The 21143-nt window shown below is 52.7% G+C and overlaps 1 protein-coding gene across 1 annotated transcript; it reads left to right on the forward strand.

Moving 5' to 3' along the window:
* The first annotated feature begins 461 nt into the window (after positions 1–461).
* Positions 462–16766, forward strand: DHRS7C (dehydrogenase/reductase 7C). Its single transcript, XM_036452222.2, has 7 exons — positions 462–618; positions 827–986; positions 8932–9044; positions 11295–11505; positions 13077–13169; positions 14877–15032; positions 16513–16766. The coding sequence occupies exons 2-7, from the start codon at positions 833–835 to the stop codon at positions 16719–16721; spliced, it is 936 nt and encodes a 311-aa protein (XP_036308115.1). The 5' UTR covers positions 462–618; positions 827–832; the 3' UTR covers positions 16722–16766.
* Positions 16767–21143: the final 4377 nt, after the last annotated feature.

Consider the following 21143-nt stretch of genomic DNA (forward strand, 5'->3'; position numbering starts at 1 on the left):
GCATCCTCCGAGCTCCTCAGGCACTTTTACAAAACATGTTTAATGCTGACTTTAGTAGAGTTTAAAGAGTTTCTGCAGGGACCAAACCAGCTTTGACATAGAGACATTGTAATATTAATGCTATTTTAAGCCTCCCACACCTCCAAGTGGCTTATTCTGCAACAGGCTCCATTCCATTTAACAGCTTTTCCATGCTTCTCAGCCCCAGCCAGAACGGGAAGGCCCGATGGCTCCCTGCCAGGCCAGTCTGAGCTACCCAGCAGCGACCTGACGGGAAGCCCACGGGATGTTCCTGCTGAAATCCCAGGTCCTGCCCCGGATACCCAGCCTCGCACTGCAGAGGCACCTCCAATAGCCAAGCATGCAGAGAGCTGTCCGAGTCCTGGCAGGAGCCGTGAAACCAGAGCCGGCCAGCATGTGTCCCCGAGTATCAGCACAGACACTATATTTACCCTGAAAGCCCTCCCGTGCACTGAGCCCTATAAATAGCCATTAGGGCCCCAGCAAGTGGCCTTAACACAAGGATTTCCTTCCAAAAATGCAGGCTCGTTTTAATTACATTTATAACTAATCTTCAGGAGGGCAGGCCCCTGGATTCATGCTGCTTTCAGAGACGCCGTGAGTAATTTCCTATGTATCAGACGGTGGGGGATTAGCAGGGTGCTCAGCTCGGAAGCTGAGGGAGCTGCAGGGAGCCCGGCTCCCAGAGGGCACTCAGGGCTTGGTGCACCGGGGGCCGGCCCGCTGCAGCCCTGGGCCTCCCCCACCCCGGTGTCTTGGTTGGAAACCCTTTGCAAAAGCCAGTTCCTTCTTGCCGTTTCCCCAGAACAAGATGGGGGTCACAGCAGTGCTCGCCCTGCCTCTGCTGCTCCTGGGCATCAGCGGCCTTCTCTTCATCTACCAAGAGGTGTCCCGGCTGTGGTCCAAGTCGGCCGTGCAGAACAAAGTGGTGGTGATCACCGACGCCATCTCGGGCCTGGGCAAGGGTAAGCTGCTCTCACCCCCACTAGGTCCCACTCCTGCCCCGAGGGATAAGCAGCCGCAGGGTGGGGTGCGGGCAGGCTTGCGAAGTGGGTGGGGGTCAAGGCCATGGTCTCTCCTAGCGCCTGACATTAGCCAGCAGGTCACACATTGCAAAAACCTTCTCTGTTGAAGGCTGCAGCTCCCTCGCCTGAGAAAGGAGGGCACTGAGGTCTCTGCAGCTGCAAACTCACAGCCTACGTGGTCTGCAGGTGTGACTTGTTTTGCCCTCGTAGAGTCTCCAGGAATTTTGCAATGGAGAGCCCTCAGCTGGGGTGATGTGCCGGTTATAAGCACTGACTTGGGAGCTGAGTTCAGTTCCTGGCTCTATGGGTGGTGTCACTTCTCTGACTCGGGTTTCCCACCTGCAAGTGGGGTACTGGTAATCTCCACCTCACAATACTGTTGTGAGGGACTAATGAATTAATAGACAGAAAGCTCTCAGAGCAGCGGCCTGAGCCGTAGTGGATATCGCTCAAGTGTGAGCGTGGTAAAATGACGGGCGTGCATGCTCTCAGAACCTGGTGTGCCGCACCCAAACCCACCCCCACCCGGGATCCTCAGGTGCCACACTCGACCTGGTTCTCTCAAGCACATTACCTCCTGGTCTTAGACACATTTATGTTTGCAGCCCTGGAATTAGAAGGTCTCAGAGGGCCCTTCCACGAGCGACATCTGTGGCATGATGTCCTCAGGCTTGTAAGATTCTGGCTCTGTCCTTCCTAACCAGGGCAGTGCAGCCCCATACGCAACATAGTCTGGGTGTCATTTGTGCTGTGGCTTTGTTATTAATCAGATGAAGAACACACCTGCCCAACATCCTTAGGTCACTAAGCAAGTGTCCCTCGAGCCCACTACATCCCGAGGGCTGAGAAGCACTGCCCCTTCCAAGGAGTCCCTCTGGGGGGCTGGATGCCTAGTCCTCCCACTGAGAATTCTCTTGGGCACCCCAATGGGAGCCACTCTTCCCGCCTTCACAATGGGCTCCATTTCAGTGGGTGATCACCTGGGGCTCACCATGTAATTTATTTTTTAAGTGTAAGGCAGATGAGCTAGGTCCTCTGTGTGGCCCGTGTGTGGGTCCCAGAAGCAATTCCCAAGGAGGATAGCCTGCATCCTTACACTCAGGGCTCAAGAGGGAGGGGGCACGCACTCCATCACCTACACTGTAGACCACATGTGTCAAACACAAGGCCCGCGGGCCAAATCCGTCCCGCCAGGCCTTGCAATGTGGCCCGCACCGCGCTGTCAGCACTGCACTCCGCTGCGTTTCCATCACAATGACAGTTTATGACTGTTCAGTAAACCATTCGGCCCGCGATTTAGGCTGGATTTTAGATTTTGGCCCCTTCTCTGATTGAGTTCGACACCCCTACTGTAGACTCTACAGGGACAAAGCAGGACACACACATTTGTCAACCAGATCAGACACAGGACAACGGGAAGCAACAGTTGTCCTGGGGAACTGGAGCAGAGACCCCCCACTTACAGACACTCAGAGTCACAGTCTCTGGGGAACCCTTGTTCTTCAAGTAGAACAGGCCCACCTGCATCAGGCCAGCTGCACACGAGGCCCCTTCATCACCAACTCTTCCCTGACACCTGGGTGTTCCCTGAGCAATTGGCCTCTGGGTTCCCGGGGCTCCTCATAGAAACACACCCGATAGTGCCCTCCCCACATTGTGCGGGATCCACGCACTTATTGGTTCGTCTCTAGACACAGGCTCCCCTGTGCTGGAGGCTGTTTTGGGGTCCTGAGGTGTTCCCACCACCTAGCTCAAAGCTTGGTGTACAGTAAGTACCCCCCACAATGTGCATGTAAGGACTACCCTCTAAAAGTGGCCTTCTGAGGAGAGAAGGCCCTCACGTGGGTAAGTATGTTGTTATGTGCTTGTTTTATTGACTTCTAACTAGATTCCAATCTGATCAGAGGACACACTCTGTTATTTCAAGTCTTTGGAGTTGGTTGAGTGTGCTTTATGGCCCAGGAAGTGCACTGCTGTGGGGAATGGCCCCTTGGAGTGGATGCACATCCTGCTGCTTTGGGTAGAGTATTCTGCAAATGTGTATTAGGTCCTGCTCAGTCCCTTTGAGCCCTCTCTGACTGTCCGTCATACTAGATAAAACTCCTGTTCTATTCACTGCCAAGAGAGGTGCGATAGCAGCCTCTCCCTTTTTTTTTTTTAAGTCTCATTCAGCCACACATTGTACAAATCCAGTGCCGGGGTATACACCTCAGAGGCAAAATGGCGTTTTCTGAGGTCTGTGGCCTAGTCTCTGTCGTGACTACTGTCAGTGTTGTTGTTGTTTTTCCTGGATGGTATGGACCCTCTTCCCTACCCCCTGGAAAGAAATGCAAAGCAGAAAAAATTAAGTCCAAGTGTTTAGAGAACACTTGAGAAGCTGGGTGTGTGTGACCTTAAATAAATGCCCGGCCGGAGCATGCTGCTGACCACAGTGATTCTAGGTTCAAAATGCCTCATTTCGTGAGCCCAAGGCAAGAAAAAAGTGAGAGGCGCTGAGCAGATGCCACAGGCTGTGCACAGCACACAGCACAGCCCTGGGCCCAGGGAACCCGACCTGACCTGGGGGAGCAACAAGGAGTTCAGCGCCGAGCTGTTCACTAGGGAAACTGCTGTTATCAGGACATCTAACCCTCACCCACGCCCACATCATGCAGCCAAGGCAAGAATGAGTGACCTGGTCCTCACTGTCGCTGCAGCAAGAGTAATGCTCAAAATCCTTACACTGCACGTCAGAGAGCACAGCCCTGCCTGCTCCATCACTTCTAGGATGCACGATGATTCACCGTCAAACATTTCTGAGATCGAACTGATTGTCTTTCAATCAACAGCACTTCACAGCATTCCCATCTGTTTGCATTTGAATATCTCTGGTGTCAGGAAGCATCTTGCAGTCTATGGCATCTTAGATTTGAGGGCTCAACATAGAGAAAAAGCCTGGTGCCCACTTGCTTGACATAGGACAGATGCTGACCTGAGAAAGGGTAAAAATAAGAGCACCGGGGTACACCTGGTGCCTTACCACGTCCAGTTTTGGGGACTGTGCCTTTGGGGGGTGCTGGGCCAAAGCAGCGATCGCACCACTGGGCCATTTCCCAGGCCTGGGAAAGCCAAGGTGCTAGCAGAGAGGAGGGGAAATGGGATGGTGGTAAGGAACACTCCTGGCTGCCCCTCCTAATGAGGTCAAGGCCACAGGTTTGGTCTGGCTCTGGGCCACAGGCTTCTCACCTGCCCCCTTGCCCGGCTTGTAAGTTTGTCCCATCTTCCTGAGAGGGCGGGTGAGGATGGGCAGGTGACAGCCCTTCCCAACAGGCTCCTTTCTCAGCAGGGGGATGGGCCAAGAGGCTGCCCAGCGTGGAAAACCTCACTGCTTGGGTTAACGTCCTGGCTTCAAGGGACCAGCTGTGGACTCGGGGTAATCATTTCATATTGAGCCTCATTTCTCTGATCTCTTAGACCCCGACCATCGTGGCTGCCCCACACCCAGTGGCTGCCACTCAAATTACAGCTGAGCCGTCGAAGGTTTCCTCTCTCCAAATGAATTCTGTTTCTATAAAAGCCACAGATATTAAAGAATTTTTAAGTAAAAATAACAAGACATAGAACCCCACCCACTCAGGAACACTCACTCACCCTATTCTCTTTGAGCCCCTTTGTGACGTTCACAGGTGCAGCCAGCAGGCATCAGGGCTGAGGTGACACAGGCAGGGGGAATGACTTCTCTGTCTCTTGATTTTTTAAAAGATATTTGGGATTTTTTATTTTTTTTATATATATATTTTTTATTGATTTCAGAGAGGAAGGAAGCGGGGGAGAGAGACAGAAACATCCATGATGAGAGAATCATGGATCGGCTGTTTCCTGCAAGTCCCCCACTGGGGATCGAGCCCACAACCTGGGCATGTGCCCTTGACCAGAATTAAACCTGGGACCCTTCAGTTCACAGGTCAATGCTCTATCCGCTGAGCCAAGCTGGCTAGGGCTGTTTTGGGTTTTTTTTAATGTATTTTTATTGATTTCAGAGAAGAAGGGAGAGGGAAAAGGAGATAGAAACATCAATGATGGAGAGAAACATGGATTGGTGCCTCCCGCATGCCACCTACCAGGGACCCAGCCCACAACCAGTGACTTCCTGGTCCAGCAGTTGTTGCTCAACCACTGAGCCACACCAGCTGTTCTGCATGTTGGTTCTCTTAAAAAAAAACAGGTAGTGCCATGACTTTTCTGATACTACTAGTTTATGCAAAACCCTGAGGCTATAAAACACAGCGTCGGCTCAGAAATGGATGCCCTCCAATACATAAAAGCTAAACTTGCTTTCCTCTCTCTGCTTTTCCCGTTAGAGCAGGTCACCTGCCAGATTGCTGCTCTTCCTGAAGGGGAAGGGAGGAGAGGGAGCAGGAGAGCAGGAATCAGTTTTACTTGCCTACCACTTGGGAGATGGCACATGTTTAAACCGAGTCTGAGTCTTCCTCGGGGGTAGTATTGTGTCCAGCAGCATTCTCCTGGGAACATCCACTCACAGCTTCTGTGAAGGGCTGCGCTCTGCTTGCTCAGTCACGGCTCAGACCCAGTGCCCTCCCGCCAGCTCCCCTTGGGCAGAATTCAAAGGAGCTCCGCTGTACCAACCCACCCCGTGGAGCAGCCAGCTCTCCCCTCCTCTGCTCCGGAGGGATTGGCCATGGTCCTTTCCATTCGATTCTCAGGTCTGACTCAGACATGGGTCTGGACTCCCAGCTGCAGGGAGCTAGGCAGCTGTTGACACGGGCCCACTGGCACCTTCTCTCCAGGACGGAGAAATGGACAAACACATAACAGCTCTTTTCCCCAAAATTCCTTCTTCAAAGACCTCTCCTCTTTCTTGATCCATTTGTGTCCTGTTGTTGGATACAAATGGATCCTTAAAACATGGTTTAGTCAACTCCTTTGAAAATTTACGTCTTAGACTGGCCACTAACTTCGGAATCGTATATCTATTTGTATATCTAAAATCCTGTTTCCTCACTTTGTCTTGGTCCTAATTTTGATTTATGTTTTCTGATGTAAAGGAAGCTCTTTTGAGGATACAGCTCTATAAGTCATTTCTGTTATCATTTCTTCCTTTGGTGTCAGGCATAAATGATCTTTCCCCAGAGCAGGGCTATATATTTATCTCTCCTTCCTTCTAGTTCTTTTATGGTTCTGTCTTTTTTCTGTGTTGTTGTTTTTTTTAATATACTTTATTGATTTTTTTACAGAGAGGAAGAGAGAGGGACAGAGAGTTAGAAACATCAGCGAGAGAGTCATCAGTCAGCTGCCTCTTGCACCCCCCCCTCCCCCACTGGGGGGATGTGCCCACAACCAGGGTACATGCCCTTGACCGGAATCGAACCCGGCAGGCCGACGCTCTATCCACTGAGCCAAACCGGTTTCTACTTAAGGTTCTGTTTTTACATTTAATTACTTAATCCATTTCAATATATTGCATCTAGATCTTTTTTCCCTCCCAACTAGTTAAGCAGTGGGAGGGAAAATACCCTTAATACCCTTAAATAACCTATTCTTTTCACACTGATTCAAAATAACTTCATTAAATACTAAATTCTTATGATCAGCAGCCAGTCCTCACCCTCATTAGCTGTTTGTAGGTTTGGAAGTGGTGACAGGCCCGTAGACCCTGTTTGGTGAATCTTCATTCTCATCACGCTTTCTGGGCCGCCTCCCTGGGCTGCCGTATGCGGTGTGGGACAGTCCTTACTCCCGTGGCCCAGGCAGCTCTGTGGAGCCTGGTGTCCGGGCGCACACTGGAGCCCCATCTCCTTCCTGGTGACTTCCCGGGTCTCTGTGAGTCCCCAAAGGGCGCGCTTCCTGAAACCCACGCCGGGGGTGCACTTGGGAAGGGCGATGGTGTATTCTCTGATCTCCACCGCCTCGATGACAGAACAGCCCTTCTCGCCTCCCTTTCCTGTGGGAGCCATTCTGGCAGGTCCAGGTAGGGAAGGAAAGCAACATGGTTATTTCTTGATTCAGGTTTTCCTCCATCAGAAGAATTAACCACAGCTCCCTTCCTCCCAGCTCTGCCACCACCACCACCATCACCACCACCACCACCACCACCACCACCCTCCCGCCCCATTCTATGCCTCACAGGTCTCAGCTGGTCCTCTCTCTGGCCCCGTCTGCCTTCCCCCTGCTCCCATCTGGCTTAGGTTGCTCACTCTACCACCTCAATTGCGCTCTCTCTCCACCCCCACGACTCCTTGCCCACCGTGCTGCCCCAGCCCACTGTCTGGCTCCCTTCTCTCCCCTGCACCGGCTACTAAGCTCCAGGAGACTATCACAGCCAGGTCACTTTGAGCCGTTACCCCACACCCAGCCTCCTGGTGCTGCCCAGCCAACCTGCAGCGTTCTGCATGGTGGGCAATGGGACAGCAGCAGGTACCGCCCCCCTCCATGATAGGTGCTGTTGCTGCTGGGGCTCAAAGTCTCACCATCTGTCTGCTGTGGTCATTGTCTTGCCCAGGAGTTAAACACCCTTTGCTCCCACCCCAGAGGGAGGCAGCACAGTCAGTGACTGGCTGGCACCGAGTAGGAAAGGTTGGTCCGCCCACCTCCAGGGAGAACAGCTCTGCGGTTGGGTTTGCTCCGAGCCTTCCTTGGATTCAGCCTCAGCCAGACTTTACCTGGGACCACATCCTTGCCTGGCATGACCCCACAGCCTAACTCCTGGTAGGGTTTCCCTGAAGAGCACGCTCAGTAAATCCTGGCCACCCCGGTTCTGCTTCAGGGCACCCAACCAGCAGATGGGCTACTGTAAGGATTAAATGTACATCCCCTTTAAGAGTCCCTGGGACAACTCAGCTCCCAAGATACGTTAGCTTTCACTGTCCTTATACAGCAGTCATTGCTGCACAAGAATGCAGTGTGTCTCCCAGCCACGGCCCAGGAGAGAACGTCCTGTGTTGGGTGAGCTGGGAGTTAGTCCAGAGTCCAGTGTACTAAGGCAGGTTTCCTTTTTTAATAAAAAGAACCCTGGCTGGAGTATTCATCTACAGAGACTCTGTAAACAAAACTGGTGCTGTTTGGGCTGAAAAATACATGGGCTCTTCCCAATATCTTAAGACTGGGATGTATTTAGGGCTGTGGTCAGGAGGCCTCGCTGGGCAGGGCCATCGTCTGTCCAGTTTGATGAAGAATGTTCTAATCATCAGAGCGCTCCTGTGCACAAAGGCTGTTCCCCCCACAACGGGCTCCCTGTCACAGGAGGCCACACCCCAAGGCAGCAATGAGAGCTGATCCCAGCCCTGGGAGGAGGTTGAGTGAAATGAGCTCTAAAAAGACCTCAGGGTCCTCAGACTTTTAGATTCTTTGTATTCTTCCCTCCCCCACCCCCACCCCCATCCCACACACACACCTTTTTTTTCTTTATTGATTAAGGCCGTGGTGGGCAAACTGCAGCTCAAGAACCACATGCGGCTCTTTGGCCCCTTGAGTGTGGCTCTTCCACAAAATACCACGGCCTGGGCGAGTCTATTTCAAAGACGTGGCATTAGAAGAAGTTTTAAGTTTAAAAAATGTATATCCCCTTTAAGAGTCCCTGGGCCAACTCAGCTCCCAAAAGAAATTCCAATCGTTGTGCTGTTAATATTTGGCTCTGTTGACTAATGAGTTTGCCGACTGCTGGATTAAGGTATGTGTCCTTATCCCCCCATTGCCCTCCCACCCCACCCCCACTCATGCCCTCACGCCCCTGGTGTCTGTGTCCATTGGTTAGGCTTTTATGCATGCAGACAAGCCCTTTGGTTGATCTCTGAGATTCTCTGAATTTTTGAATGTGCAATGCAGAGGGGCCCACCGTCCGTGGCTCCATCCACACGGTGCGCCCTGCCCTCCTTCCCTCTCCCCGCAGAGTGCGCGCGGGTGTTCCACACGGGCGGCGCGAGGCTGGTGCTGTGCGGGAAGAACTGGGAGCGGCTGGAGGACCTCTACGACGCCCTGATCAGCGTGGCTGACCCCAGCAAGGTGAGCCTCCGGCCGTCAGCTCAGACAGCTCCCGGTACACTTACCCTCCACGGGTTGTTCACCAGCAGCCCTTGGGTCAAATGGGGGGAGATGTGGGGATCCCTTTGGGGGTATGTAAGGCAATGACCTCGCTAATCTAGACACAGCATGTCTGCCAGTCCTAGGGGTCAATTCACTGGTCACTGGTCAGGCCAAATGGTGTCCTCTAGCCACTGACTCCCACCTCCACCCCATTCAGAGCCAGAGAGGGCCCAGAGGGAGGGTATGTATAGGCATAAGAGCTCAAACAATGTGTTTTGTGTTTTTCTTTTTAATATATTTTATTGACTTTTTACAGAGAGGAAGGGAGAGGGATAGAAAGTTAGAAACATCAATGAGAGAGAAACATCGATCAGCTGCCTCCTGCACACACACACACACACACACACACACACACACACATATACACACACACACACACATATACACACACACCACTGGGATGTGCCTGCAACCAAGTACATGCCCTTGACCCCCTCAGTCCGCAGGGCCAACGCTCTATCCACCGAGCCAAGCTGGTTTTGGCTCAAATAATGTTTTCTTCAGAGACCAGTGGGGTGAAACCCTCCTAAGGAGTCACCTGGGAGGTAAGCACGTAGTTCAGCATCACTGCCCTTCTCAGAGCATCTCCGGAGCGCTGTCTGGGAAACTGCTTTCCGCTCTCTTCGGGATTTTTTCAATCTTTGCCCGTGATGTTGAACTTGGTTTTTGGAAATAGCCAGCAATAATTCAGATCTAAGTGTGATAAATGGAAAGATGGAGCCCAGGACCCTTCAAGGTGTGTTTCCTGGGATGTTCTTAGGGAAGGAGTGAACACAGGTTCTGAGGGCGATGGTGGGGACCTGCTAAGTGAGCCACCATGTCTGGCTGATCACTTTCCCACGGGATTTTCCCGAGCCTTTGACATGCTGATGAGGCGCACTGTGTACCTCCTAAAAGGGTATGTAATTTCCCAAACAAATTTGGTCAGGAGACCCTCGTCAGGGGTGTATCTCAGGACTAGAGCATGTTAACCACTGCGATTGTCTTTACCACATGGTATCATCCATTTTCTCATCCCTGTCCCTCTAAACATGAGTCTACATGACAGCACGTGTCTAGGGCTCACCACCATGCCTGGCTACAAAGCTGGATGTGGGCAGTTACAAAACGAAGTGCTGCCTAGGCCAGTGGTCGGCAAACTGTGGCTCACGAGCCACATGCGGCTCTTTGGCCCCTTGAGTGTGGCTCTTCTACAAAATACCATGGCCTGGGTGAGTCTATTTTAAAGAAGTGGTGTTAGAAGAAGTTGAAGTTTTAAAAATGTGGCTCTCAAAAGACATTTCAATCGTTGTCCTGTTGATATTTGGCTCTGTTGACTAATGTGTTTGCAGACCATTGGCCTAGGGACTGGAGGCAGTAACGTCGTAATAATGCTGCATGATGTCAGGGAGGTACTAGACTTATTGGGGGGGTCACTTTGTACGTCATATCATGTCTAGTCATTATGCTACACACCTGAAACTAATAGAATATTCAATATCAAGTGCAATTGAAAATTAAAGCGAAAAAGTTTTTTAAACCAGATGTGACTTGTAAGCCATTTTGGAAACCATTTCCAGAAAGCATTGTTTTAAACAATGGCAGCACCACTGGAACCAGGACACAGCCCATGTGAAGGGCCACGCTCACGTGGATCATACGCTGTGGCCCCATGGCCAAAAGTGCAGACTGAGGCTGTACGTTGGCACGTGTGGATTTGTGCTGCTGCGGTGGCTCTGGACCCCATGCACCTCGTCACTTTCCTCCCTCCGGTGGTCACTTTGCTTTTTCCTCACCCGTTTTCAGAGCCATTTCATGTGTCTGAATTTCTGAATTTAAAAAGGGTGGCTCTGCCAGAACCGATTTGGCTCAGTGGATAGATCGTCGGCCTGCAGACTGAAAGGTCCCAGGTTCGATTCCGGTCAAGGGCATGTACCTTGGTTGCAGGCACATCCCCAGTGGGGGGGGGGGGGGGGGGGGGGGGGGGGATGCAGGAGGCAGCCAGTCAATATTTCTCTCTCATCAGTGTTTATGACTTTCTGTCCCTCTCCCTTTCTCTCTGTAAAAAAATCAATAAAATACATTATTTAAATAAAAAAAAAAAAGGTGGCTCTTCAGTTGAAGGGCCCCAGAGTGTGAAGAGGAGGTGCTGTTCCCACGCGTGTCTTGACTGTCTCGTTGACTCGGCAGACGTTCACCCCAAAGCTGGTCTTCTTAGACCTGGCGGACATCAGCTGTGTGCAGGACGTGGCCAAAGAGGTCCTGGGCTGCTACGGCTGCGTGGACATCCTCATCCACAACGCCAGCCTGAAGGTGAAGGGGCCCGCCGACAAGATCTCCCTGGAGCTGGACAGGAGGATCATGGATGCCAACTACTTTGGGCCCATCACACTGACCAAAGGTCTCGTGAGTCTGACCTTCCTCTGGATTTCTGGGCCGCCCGCTGCGAGAGAGGGCTCCTTTATGTAGACAGATGGTCATCCAATTCTAGAAGGCGTCTCCAGCCCCTCAGAAAATCCCTACTTATGTGGTGAAAGCCTTCGACATTCTGACTGTCAATGCTGATGGGAGGAAGGGGGCTTTGGAAATATCTTCCTGGTCTATCCAGCCTCCCTCTCTGTGAGGCCCGTCCCCAAGCCCTTCCCCTCATCATACCCATGGCTCCCTTCCGACCCCATCCCAATCTCTGCACGTTGTTCCATGCTCTGCATCGATTTCCACCCATCAGCCTTGCCGTTGATCTGCTCCTAACCATGACAGTTTTTGTAAAGGGAGAGCTTCTATCCTCAGCAACGAAAAGGAAAACGGTTTATCCCCAAGTCCAAGAGGACCCAGAATACTGTCGCTCCCTTTGCAAGACACGGGGAGGGCAGGGATCCCTTTTAAGGGTCAAGTGGGGGTTCCTGTGTGAGCATTTTTCATTGCCAAGTTCAAATGCAGGTCTGAAGCCCAGCGGGGTCAGGGCTGGAGAGGACATGGGATAGAACCGAGAGTTGAAGTCCCTTCCCTATAGAAAGGTTAGCAAAGCAGAAGCCCAAGAGGGAGCATCTAAGCCTGGAGAATTTCTATGTGTAGGGAGTGGGGCTCCCAGGGGGAGGCTGAGGGAGCCAGGATCTCCATGCTAATAGCTACGATGACACAGGAGGGAAAAATATGTCACGCCGAAAGATGACCTCCCAGAGCTCTGACAGGGTGCCCAGAGATACGAAGAACCTCCCGCCCAGCCCCCAGGGACACACCACACCATGCCCTGCAGTTAACCTCGGGGCGGGGCGGGGGGTGTCAGGGTGGACATTCAAGTGAGGAACGCACAATGGAGTGGGGAGGCCAGGGCTGGGTGTCTCCCTGGCTGCACCTCTAATGTGCCGACTCCACTCCCTGATGGTGTCTCCGAGCGCCCGCCTCGAGCACGCAGGCACTGGATTCAGTTGGCCATCAGAAAATTGAGTCTTTTAACTTTTAACTCTTCCACCTGAATTCTCTCCATTTTAAAGTAATTTGTTTTGGGAGGAAATCTTTCTAATACCACCATAAATGAGAAGCCCCTTTCTCTCCGCATAAATAGAAGAAAACCTGACATCAAAACAAAGTAGAAAATTCTCCCAAGGGCTGAGGTCTTCTCTCTCTTTGTTAAAAGATTAGCACCTGCAGGAGGTGCTGACCGCACATTAGAACCAACAGCAGACTTCCTCCTAGCGGGGAGAGGAGAACTGAAAAGGGTTAACTCCCTCACTATTGAAATCGTGTCACTGCGCACCTGGGCGGGTCATTTAAAGGCACCCAGCAGCTCACCAGTTGAGACCAGCCCACTCTTCGGAAAACTGGACAGGTGGTGGCTGAGAGTCCGCTCCATCCTCATCCTGTCACCAGGGAGACGGAGGAGCCCTGGAGAAATGGGCCTGGGGGAGGTCTGCCTGTTACTGCCAACTTGCTTCAAACGTTTAACCTTGACCACTGTCCTGTGCTCTGCAGTCCTGCTGCCCAACATGATCTCCCGGAGGACGGGCCAAATCGTGTTAGTGAACAACATCCAAGGCAAGCTCGGAGTCCCGTTCCGCACAGCCTGTAAGTTGCCAAGACAGCCATGCTCTGCCTTCCCTGTCTTATAGAACAAGAGGTGTTGGGTCAAGGACGAGGCCTATGGTCCCACGGGAGAAGGTCCCAAAGTGAAATGGTCTGTTGCATTTCCTCTCATCCTTTCAGTTCCTATTTTGAGCACCGACAGCCCGAAGGTGCCTCCGGTGGACACGGAGACATGAACGTAAGGGCCCGCTCCCAGGGGCTCCTCTGTCAGTGTCAGGACACGGCCTGGCTGACTTTGATCAGTGCCGGAGGAACCCCACACTCCGGACAGGGGCGCACAGCCCAGCCCAATCGTCACCGTGACTTCACATTTCACACAGACGGAGGCGTGCAATGTGAGGGCCTTTGGGGCCGGCTTCCTTCACTCAGCTGGATGTTTCAAGGTTCACCCATGAGCTCTGTTCCTTTAAAAAAAAAATTTTTTTTTTAATAATTTTTAAAATATATATATATCTTATTGATTTTTACAGAGAGGAAGGGAGAGGAATAGAGAGTTAGAAACATCGATGAGAGAGAAACATCGATCAGCTGCCTCCTGCACACTCCCTACTAGGGATGTGCCCACAACCAAGGTACATGCCCTTGACCGAAATTGAACCTGGGACCCTTCAGTCCGAAGGCCAACGCTCTATCCACTGAGCTACACCAACTAGGGAGACACATGTTTTCATTGCTCGTGTGGGAACACCTCGCAGTTTCAGGAGCTGCCGGGCTGTTTTCCAAGGCAGCTGCCCCATTTCACAGCCTTTTTGGCGAGGAAGGGGAGCTCCCGTGTGGGCCAGGCACGTGATAGACGTCTCATTCAATCTTCACAACTTGGCAAGGGTCACATATTCCCATATTTTAAAAAATATGTTTTTATTGATTTTTAGAGAGAAAGGAAGGGAGAGGGATAGAATCATGGATGAGAGAGAAACATGCACCGGCTGCCTCCGGCACGGCCCTTACTGGGGAGCGAGCCTGAAACCCAGGCATGAGCCTTGACCATGAATCTCTTCATAACCTCTTGATTCAAGGGTTGACACTCAACCACTGAGCCACACCAGCCGGGCCCATCCCCATTTTAAAGATAAGAAAGCGGAGCCGAAGCCGGTTTGGCTCAGTGGTAGAGTGTCAGTCTGCAGACTGAAAGGTCCCAGGTTTGATTCCGGTCAAGGGCATGTACATTGGTTGCAGGCACATGCCCGGTAGGGGGTGTGCAAGAGGCAGTTGGTCGATGTTTCTCTCTCATCGACGTTTCTAGCTCTCTATCTCTCTCCCTTCCTCTCTGTAAAAAATCAATAAAATATATTTTTAAAAAAAGAAAGAAAGAAAGAGAGAAAGAAAGAAAGAGAGAGAGAGAAAGAAAGAAAGAAAGAAAGAAAGAAAGAAAGAAAGAAAGAAAGAAAGAAAGAAAGAAAGAAAGAAAGAAAGAAAACGGAGCCTGAGGAATGTAAAGTGATTTGCCCGAAGCTGCGCAGTGGGCAAGTGGGCCACCCCAGCTCTGGCCCTGCCCCCACCCCTCACAGGGCTGCTCTCCTCCCCATGAAGTGGGTCCCAGGCCCCCCACCCAGAGGAGCTGGTAGGACTGTGTGCTGGGCGCCCTGTCCCCATGTTCTCCTCAGAGCGGGGTTGCGCCCTGACACACACACACACACACACACACACACACACACACACACACACCCTGCTGGCTGCTTTCCCCCCCAGATGCTGCCTCCAAGCATGCGGCACTCGGCTTCTTCGACTGCCTCCGAGCCGAAGTGGAGGAGTATGACGTGGTGGTCAGCACCGTGAGCCCCACGTTCATCCGGTCCTCCAACGTGCTCCCGGGCCAGGGCGGCTGGCAGGCCTCCATCTGCAAATGTGAGCTTTCCCCCGGGAGCCAGAGGGACAGTGGGGAGGGCTGGGGGCAAAGCGGGGGGCCATAGGGTGTACCTCCAGGACAGCCTGAGTTTATTGGGCCTGGGGGAGGTAAAGGGTGTCTTCCAGAAGCATGAGACTGGGAGGCGGGCTCCTTGCACCACCCAATGGCAGGGAGGGGCCCCAAAACTCAGACCAGAGGCACCAGGTGGAGAGAATCCTAACCTGTAGCCTGCAGCCAGGGCCAATCGGACTCAGTGGCTCACAGGCTCTGTGGCCGTGGCCATGGAGCGGCCTGTCTCTGAGCCTCAGTTCCCCAGGCTTGGTCGTTGAGAACAGCCTGCTCCCCTCTCCTAGAGGCTGCGAGTCTGGAGCCAGGCTGCCTGCGTCTGCAGCGTGCCTCTGTCACATGCTACATGCTCGATAACAGCCATTCCCTTCACCTCCTGCCTCGGCTTCCCGTCTAGAAAATGAGGGATGGTGCTCTCCACCCCATGGAGTCATTGGGGGAATGAGGGCCCTGGCTCCTAGAAGGCTTGGAGCAGGTCTCAGCTCATTATTATTATTGTGAAGCTAGAATGCTCTCCACGCTGCCCTCTGCCCACCGCTCAGTCCACATTAGGGTGTAAATATTTCTCTTTTCCTCGTCCAGTGTGGCTGGAGAGCAGTCCGGTTTCTGAGTAGAGGTGGCTGAGGACTGAGACATGAAATGAAAGAGACAGACACAGAAATAGAATGAAAAAGCTGGGGCCGGGTGGGACCACTGTCCTCTGACGGGGACAGGGACCCTGAGCCAATACAGCGTGTTTATTTTAGACAGCAAAAAAAAAAAAAAAAAAACAGGAAGTTTTACTAAAAGTCAAGAGGAGATTGAGTAAAACTTTTAGTTTTACTAAAAGTCACAAAGGAGATTGTGTGCATTCTTGGGTGGGCCCGAGTCGTATTCCTTCCTGCATGGCTGGATTTAAATAGCAAAACCCACCCCCAGCACCTGGGCTGAAGGTCAAGCTGACAACACACCTGCCTTTTGGCAAAGCATGTTTCCAGTGGATGTTTTTGCCAACGCCACTGGATTCAGCTGACAGTAATTAAAGAGATGCCCATGTGCCTTCCCAGGAACTCTCTACCTTAGGGAGGCAGGGTGGACCACAATGGGGCGTGAGTCCAGGTGGCAGACCACAGAAGCAGCGGCAATCAGCAGCATCCCCTGAGTTCCCCCAACGCCTTTAGGTTTTCCCAGCCCCCTCTCGTCCCTCCTACGGTCCCTGTGACGTTAACAGGGCTGGAAGCTGTGCCCACTTTACAGAGGAGGAAGCTGAGGCGTAAAGTGTCTGCCCAGGGCCTCCGGCCAGGGGAAGGCAGAGCCACCCGAGCCCCTGATTCCAGGCCTGGCACACGCGGCCCTGTCTTTGGGCGTGCAGAGGGGCCTGGCCAGCTTGCTCCTGCGGAGGCTCGAACCCGTGCCCTCGCCGGGGCTCTTCAGTCTTTTCCAGGAAGCTGACCTACGGGGCACACCCCGTGGACGTGGCCGAGGAGGTGATGCGCACTGTGAGGCGGAAGAAGCAGGAGGTGTTCATGGCCAACCCCGTCCCCAAGGCCGCCGTGTACCTGCGCACCTTCTTCCCCGAGTTCTTCTTCGCGGTGGTGGCCTGTGGCGTGAAGGAGCGGCTCAGCGTCCCCGAGGAGGGCTGACCCGGGCAGCGGCTCACCTGGCGGGAATAAAAGCTTTCCTGCAGGCACCGGTTCTCCTGTCCTCTCGGCACTGGGGGACCCACACAAGCTCTCACCCGCCCTTAACCTGTCCTCCTGGTGGGAGATGCTCACCACCCTGGAAAGCATGGCCCGGGGGCCTCTAGTTGTCTCCACTGGACATTCCCAGGACACGCTTCCAGAAGCTTCTTGACTCTGTAGGGTGACATCTGAGCAGTAAACAGGAACCAGAGTGAGCCTAACACCACACACACACACACACACACACACACACACACACACTCAGAAAACCACTCCCATTTTAGTAAGGGCCACTTGCCACCTCAGCCTCCAAGAGCAGGCAGAGCTTGGCAACCCTATGGGCAGCCCTGCCAGGTAGACCTTCCTGCAATGCTGTGTCACTGTGAGAAACCTTTAAACCTGCAGATAACTTGTATTAGCTTATCTGAGCCAAACTGACAACAACTGTTGGGAAGCAAAACCTCAACGGAGTCAGAAAGTGCTTCAGAGAATGGCAGCTTTGCACCTTATTTTACGCATTACTAGAGGCCCGGTGCATGAAATTCATGCATTGAGGGTGGGGAGCTCAGCCAAGCCTGCACCCTGCACCCTCTCCAATCTGGGACCCCTTGGGGGATGTCTGATAATCCTGGACTGCTGGCTCTTAATCGTTCACCTGCCTGCCTGCCTGCTTGGTTGCCCCCAAGAGCCCCTTCCCTGCTGACCTGGTCACTCTTAAACTGCCCCCCCCCCCGCCAGCCTGGCCACCCCTTTCTGCCTCCCCTGCCCAACTTGGTTGCTCCCAACTGCCCCCTCTGCCAGCCTGGTCACCCCTAACTGACCCCTCCTGCTGGCCTGGCCATCCTCAACTGCCCCCCTACCAGCCTAGTCATCTCTCACTGTCCCCCCTGCCAGCCTAATCACCCCCAACTGTCCCCCTCTGCCAGCCTGGTTGCCCCTAACTGCCAGCCTGGTCGCCCCACACAGCCTGCTTCTTCAGTCATTTGATCATCTCTCACTAACCTCCCTGTCATAGGCAGTCATCTTGTGAGAGCCTGAGGGTCAATTTGACATTACCTCTTTATTATATAGGATTATTATATAGGATAACCAAAGGAGGAGGCGAAAGGCGTTACAAGAAGTCCATTGGTGACAGATCAGGGAGGCGGGGAAATCTCTGGGAATGGATAAAAAGTAAAATGAATGGACACACACTTCTCTTCCATTGGTGGGTACAGGAGAGTTAGCGGTTAACTATTAACACGATCACAAAGCAATGCGGGGATTTGTGGTCTCTGCTCCGGTGCAGTGGGGATTGGGAAAGGGAAGCTACCTGACATCCTAAAGGTGTGTCATCGTAGATGCAACAGGACAACATCAGGCTCAGTTACAGCAAAGACGGGCCTTTGTCAGGGAAGATGCTGCCCAGGACACGCCCACCCGCCAGGACTTGCTTTTGGTCAGAGTTTTCGGTCAGACCAGCCCACGTGGTTCCTTTTGGCCTCTGATCCAGGACCAGCCAGCAAGCCTCCTCTGAGCTTGTCAGGCGAGCACGTGGCCCCTCCTTGTCCACAGTGGAGACATTCTGTCATCTGCCTTTTCCACATGAAAGCCATTAGCCACACGTGGCTGCTGAGCCTCGAATGTAGCCTGTGCGGCTACGAAACGTGGTTTTTCATTTTGTTTAATTCTAATGAACCCGAGTGGCTCCGACGGGCAGCGGGCAGAGCTGTGATTCTCGGTCCTGGCAGCGCCTCTGAGTGAGCCCCTTCCCTACACCTCATTGGCCAGAAGCTCTTTTTGTCAAGTTCCTCAGTTGATTCTAAGGGGCAACGAATGCTCAGAATCCCTGCCCAGGGGCACCCACGCATCCCAGCCTTTGCTTTTACAGCCTCAAAGCAAAGCTCCCCGGACACTGCCACCCTGTCATTGGTGGGTGTCTCTCTTCGTTTAGTTTTTCTTACACAAAACGGTCAGTGATTCTTGGGATCTTGGCAAGTGTAGGGGCACACTTTTTGCATCCATATTGTCACTGCTGATTCAAACCTTTCTCATATTTATATGAGATGAAAGGGAGCTCAAATTAGCTATTTACAAAACAAACATGCATATGGTACACATATGCACTTGTATGAACCTTTATTTTTAAATGTATTTTTATTGATTTCAGAGAGGAAGGGAGGAGAGAGAGAAACATCCATGATGAGAGAGAATCATTGATTGGCTGCCTTCCTGCACGTCCCACACTGGGGATCGAGCCCACAATCAGGGCATGTGCCCTGATCGGGAATCACAGTGCCACCTTCTGGCTCATAGGTCAACACTCAACCACTGAACCACACTGGCTGGGCTATAAACTTTATTTAAAAAGCAAAATACATTAGGATCGTGAGATCACCAAGGAATCTGGCCCAGCCGAGAAAAGGCTGGTGGTTGGGATTGTGGCACCAGAATTCAGGAGTCAGCTAAGCAGCAGGTGGGACAGGCCTAGAGGTCTTATAATGCTCTGAGTATTTCTGAGAGGTCTTGTTATTGCTGTTGAGGGAGCTGGCTAAGAGAGGGCTGCTCAGACCAGCATCACTGGAGGGCAGGTGGGAGCTTAGGGCTGGAGGGGGAACAACAGCAGTGATAAAAACAACAACAAAACAACCAAAAAACACTGCTAACACGTGATTGGAGGCCAGAGACAGAGATGACAGCTTCAGGATGAGTAGGCCTGGAGCCGGGGCCACAGGCAGCCAGTCCTGAGGAGGCACGAGGGCTGGGCTCCGGCCATGCTTGGCCATGACCCAGACTCAGGCGGTGGGGTCCTGGCCAGCTCCCTGAGGGGCTCTGCCTCCTCTCAGGTAGTTTATTTAGTGGGACCCAGGGAATGACCCTTGGATGGGGAAGGGGAGTAGGGATTACAGGCAGGGAGGGATTATATCAGGGATGCATCCACACAGGCTCTGAGCTGCATTCTGGGAAGGCAAGAACTTGGAGTTGGAGAAAGGCCTGAGACCTCGGATTCCCTGAAAGGACAGCAAGGAGAGGGAATAAGGACCTCCTATGGCCGTGGGTTTGCTCTGCAGAGGGCGCCCTGCAGCGCCACGGTGGGGGTCAGACACCTGCAGGTGGACCCAGCTTCAGGATTGACTGTCCCACACACCAAACGCCCTGAAGTTGAATTTCCTGTCCACGAGCTTTGGTATCCCTCTGACTGGATGCCCTTATTGGCTTTCGGATTTGCCTGTGTCCACTCATGCTCTGCTGCCACTCAGGATGGGGCATCTCACCAGCCACTTAGAAAGCCCACAAGGAAAGCTTCCAAGGTAGAGAAGGGGAAAATTAAGTGAGGGGGCGAAGTGTCATGCAATACGAGGACTGGCCACGAGGTGTCACCGTGGCTCCAAGCCTATTCTATAGCTACTTCTTTCCGCCAAGACTCTGTAGAGTTTCATAGTAATAATCCCACAAGATTGTGTGCAGTTCATAATCTCCAATGAGTATCCCCCTCCAAGGTCCCATTTGGTCTTCACATCAGCTTTGATCCACTGGAAGGGCTGACAAACCCATTTCACAGTTGAGAAAACTGAGGGTGAGCATGCTCGGTGATGCTCTAAAGCAGCATGAGGATAGAGAGCCCTTAGGCCACAGAGCGACACTGCAAAGCTTGACAAAGCCCTTGCTACTCCACGTGGGTGACATAAATGTGGTTTTCTGTTTTTTCTTCCCAATATCTACAAAAACCTTTTTAATTGAAAAAAGTGAGAAAGCATAAAGAAACAGAGAAAAACACTCAGATCCCCTGGCACACTCTGTTCCCATGTGGGCGCTTTCCTGAAGAGCCAGAATCTTCAGAGGTGAGAGCAGCTTCAGGAGCCACCCAGAGTCCACCTGAGGGAAAATGGTGCCATAGGGACACCCCTGGACAGCCAGTCCGTGTCCAGGCCTGTCTGATTGCTCCTCCAGACCGTGACCTCCCCACCCGAGTGCCCAGGAGAACTGCAGCAGAGGGCGCTCTCATCCCAGCTGCTGACTGACTTCAGCCCTCGGTGATTGGGGGGCAGGAAGGGGATGAGGCCCCAGGATTTAGTCCCCTGCAGGCTGCTGTGCATGACTGCAATCCACCCTGAAAGCCACCGCTCCTGTCCCGCAGCTGCGCCCTCAGGTCACACTCTGGAACTGCTCCTTCCCCTCCCCTCTCTGATGCCAGGGTGGCCCTGACTCCTGGCTGTTCCCCTGGGAGCTGCAGCGCCTGGTTGGTTTCCCTTGACCTTGACCAGACCTCCATTCCTAGCCGGTTCGTTAAGCTCTCCTGGATACCACATGTTATGGGCTGAACGGTATCCCCCATTAAAAGGCATGTTGAAGTCTTAACCCCCAGAACCTTAGAATGCCACCTTATTTGGAAAGAGGGCCATC

This window comes from Pipistrellus kuhlii, unplaced genomic scaffold, assembly GCF_014108245.1.
Source record: "Pipistrellus kuhlii isolate mPipKuh1 unplaced genomic scaffold, mPipKuh1.p scaffold_m20_p_23, whole genome shotgun sequence".
NCBI lineage: Eukaryota > Metazoa > Chordata > Mammalia > Chiroptera > Vespertilionidae > Pipistrellus > Pipistrellus kuhlii.

Coding starts and splice junctions, on each gene's coding strand:
- DHRS7C (XM_036452222.2), top strand. CDS start 833: ATGGGGGTCACAGCAGTGCTCGCCCTGCCTCTGCTGCTCCTGGGCATC. Junction 9,045..11,294: donor GCGTGGCTGACCCCAGCAAG/GTGAGCCTCCGG, acceptor TTGACTCGGCAG/ACGTTCACCCCAAAGCTGGT. Junction 13,170..14,876: donor AGTCCCGTTCCGCACAGCCT/GTAAGTTGCCAA, acceptor TTTCCCCCCCAG/ATGCTGCCTCCAAGCATGCG.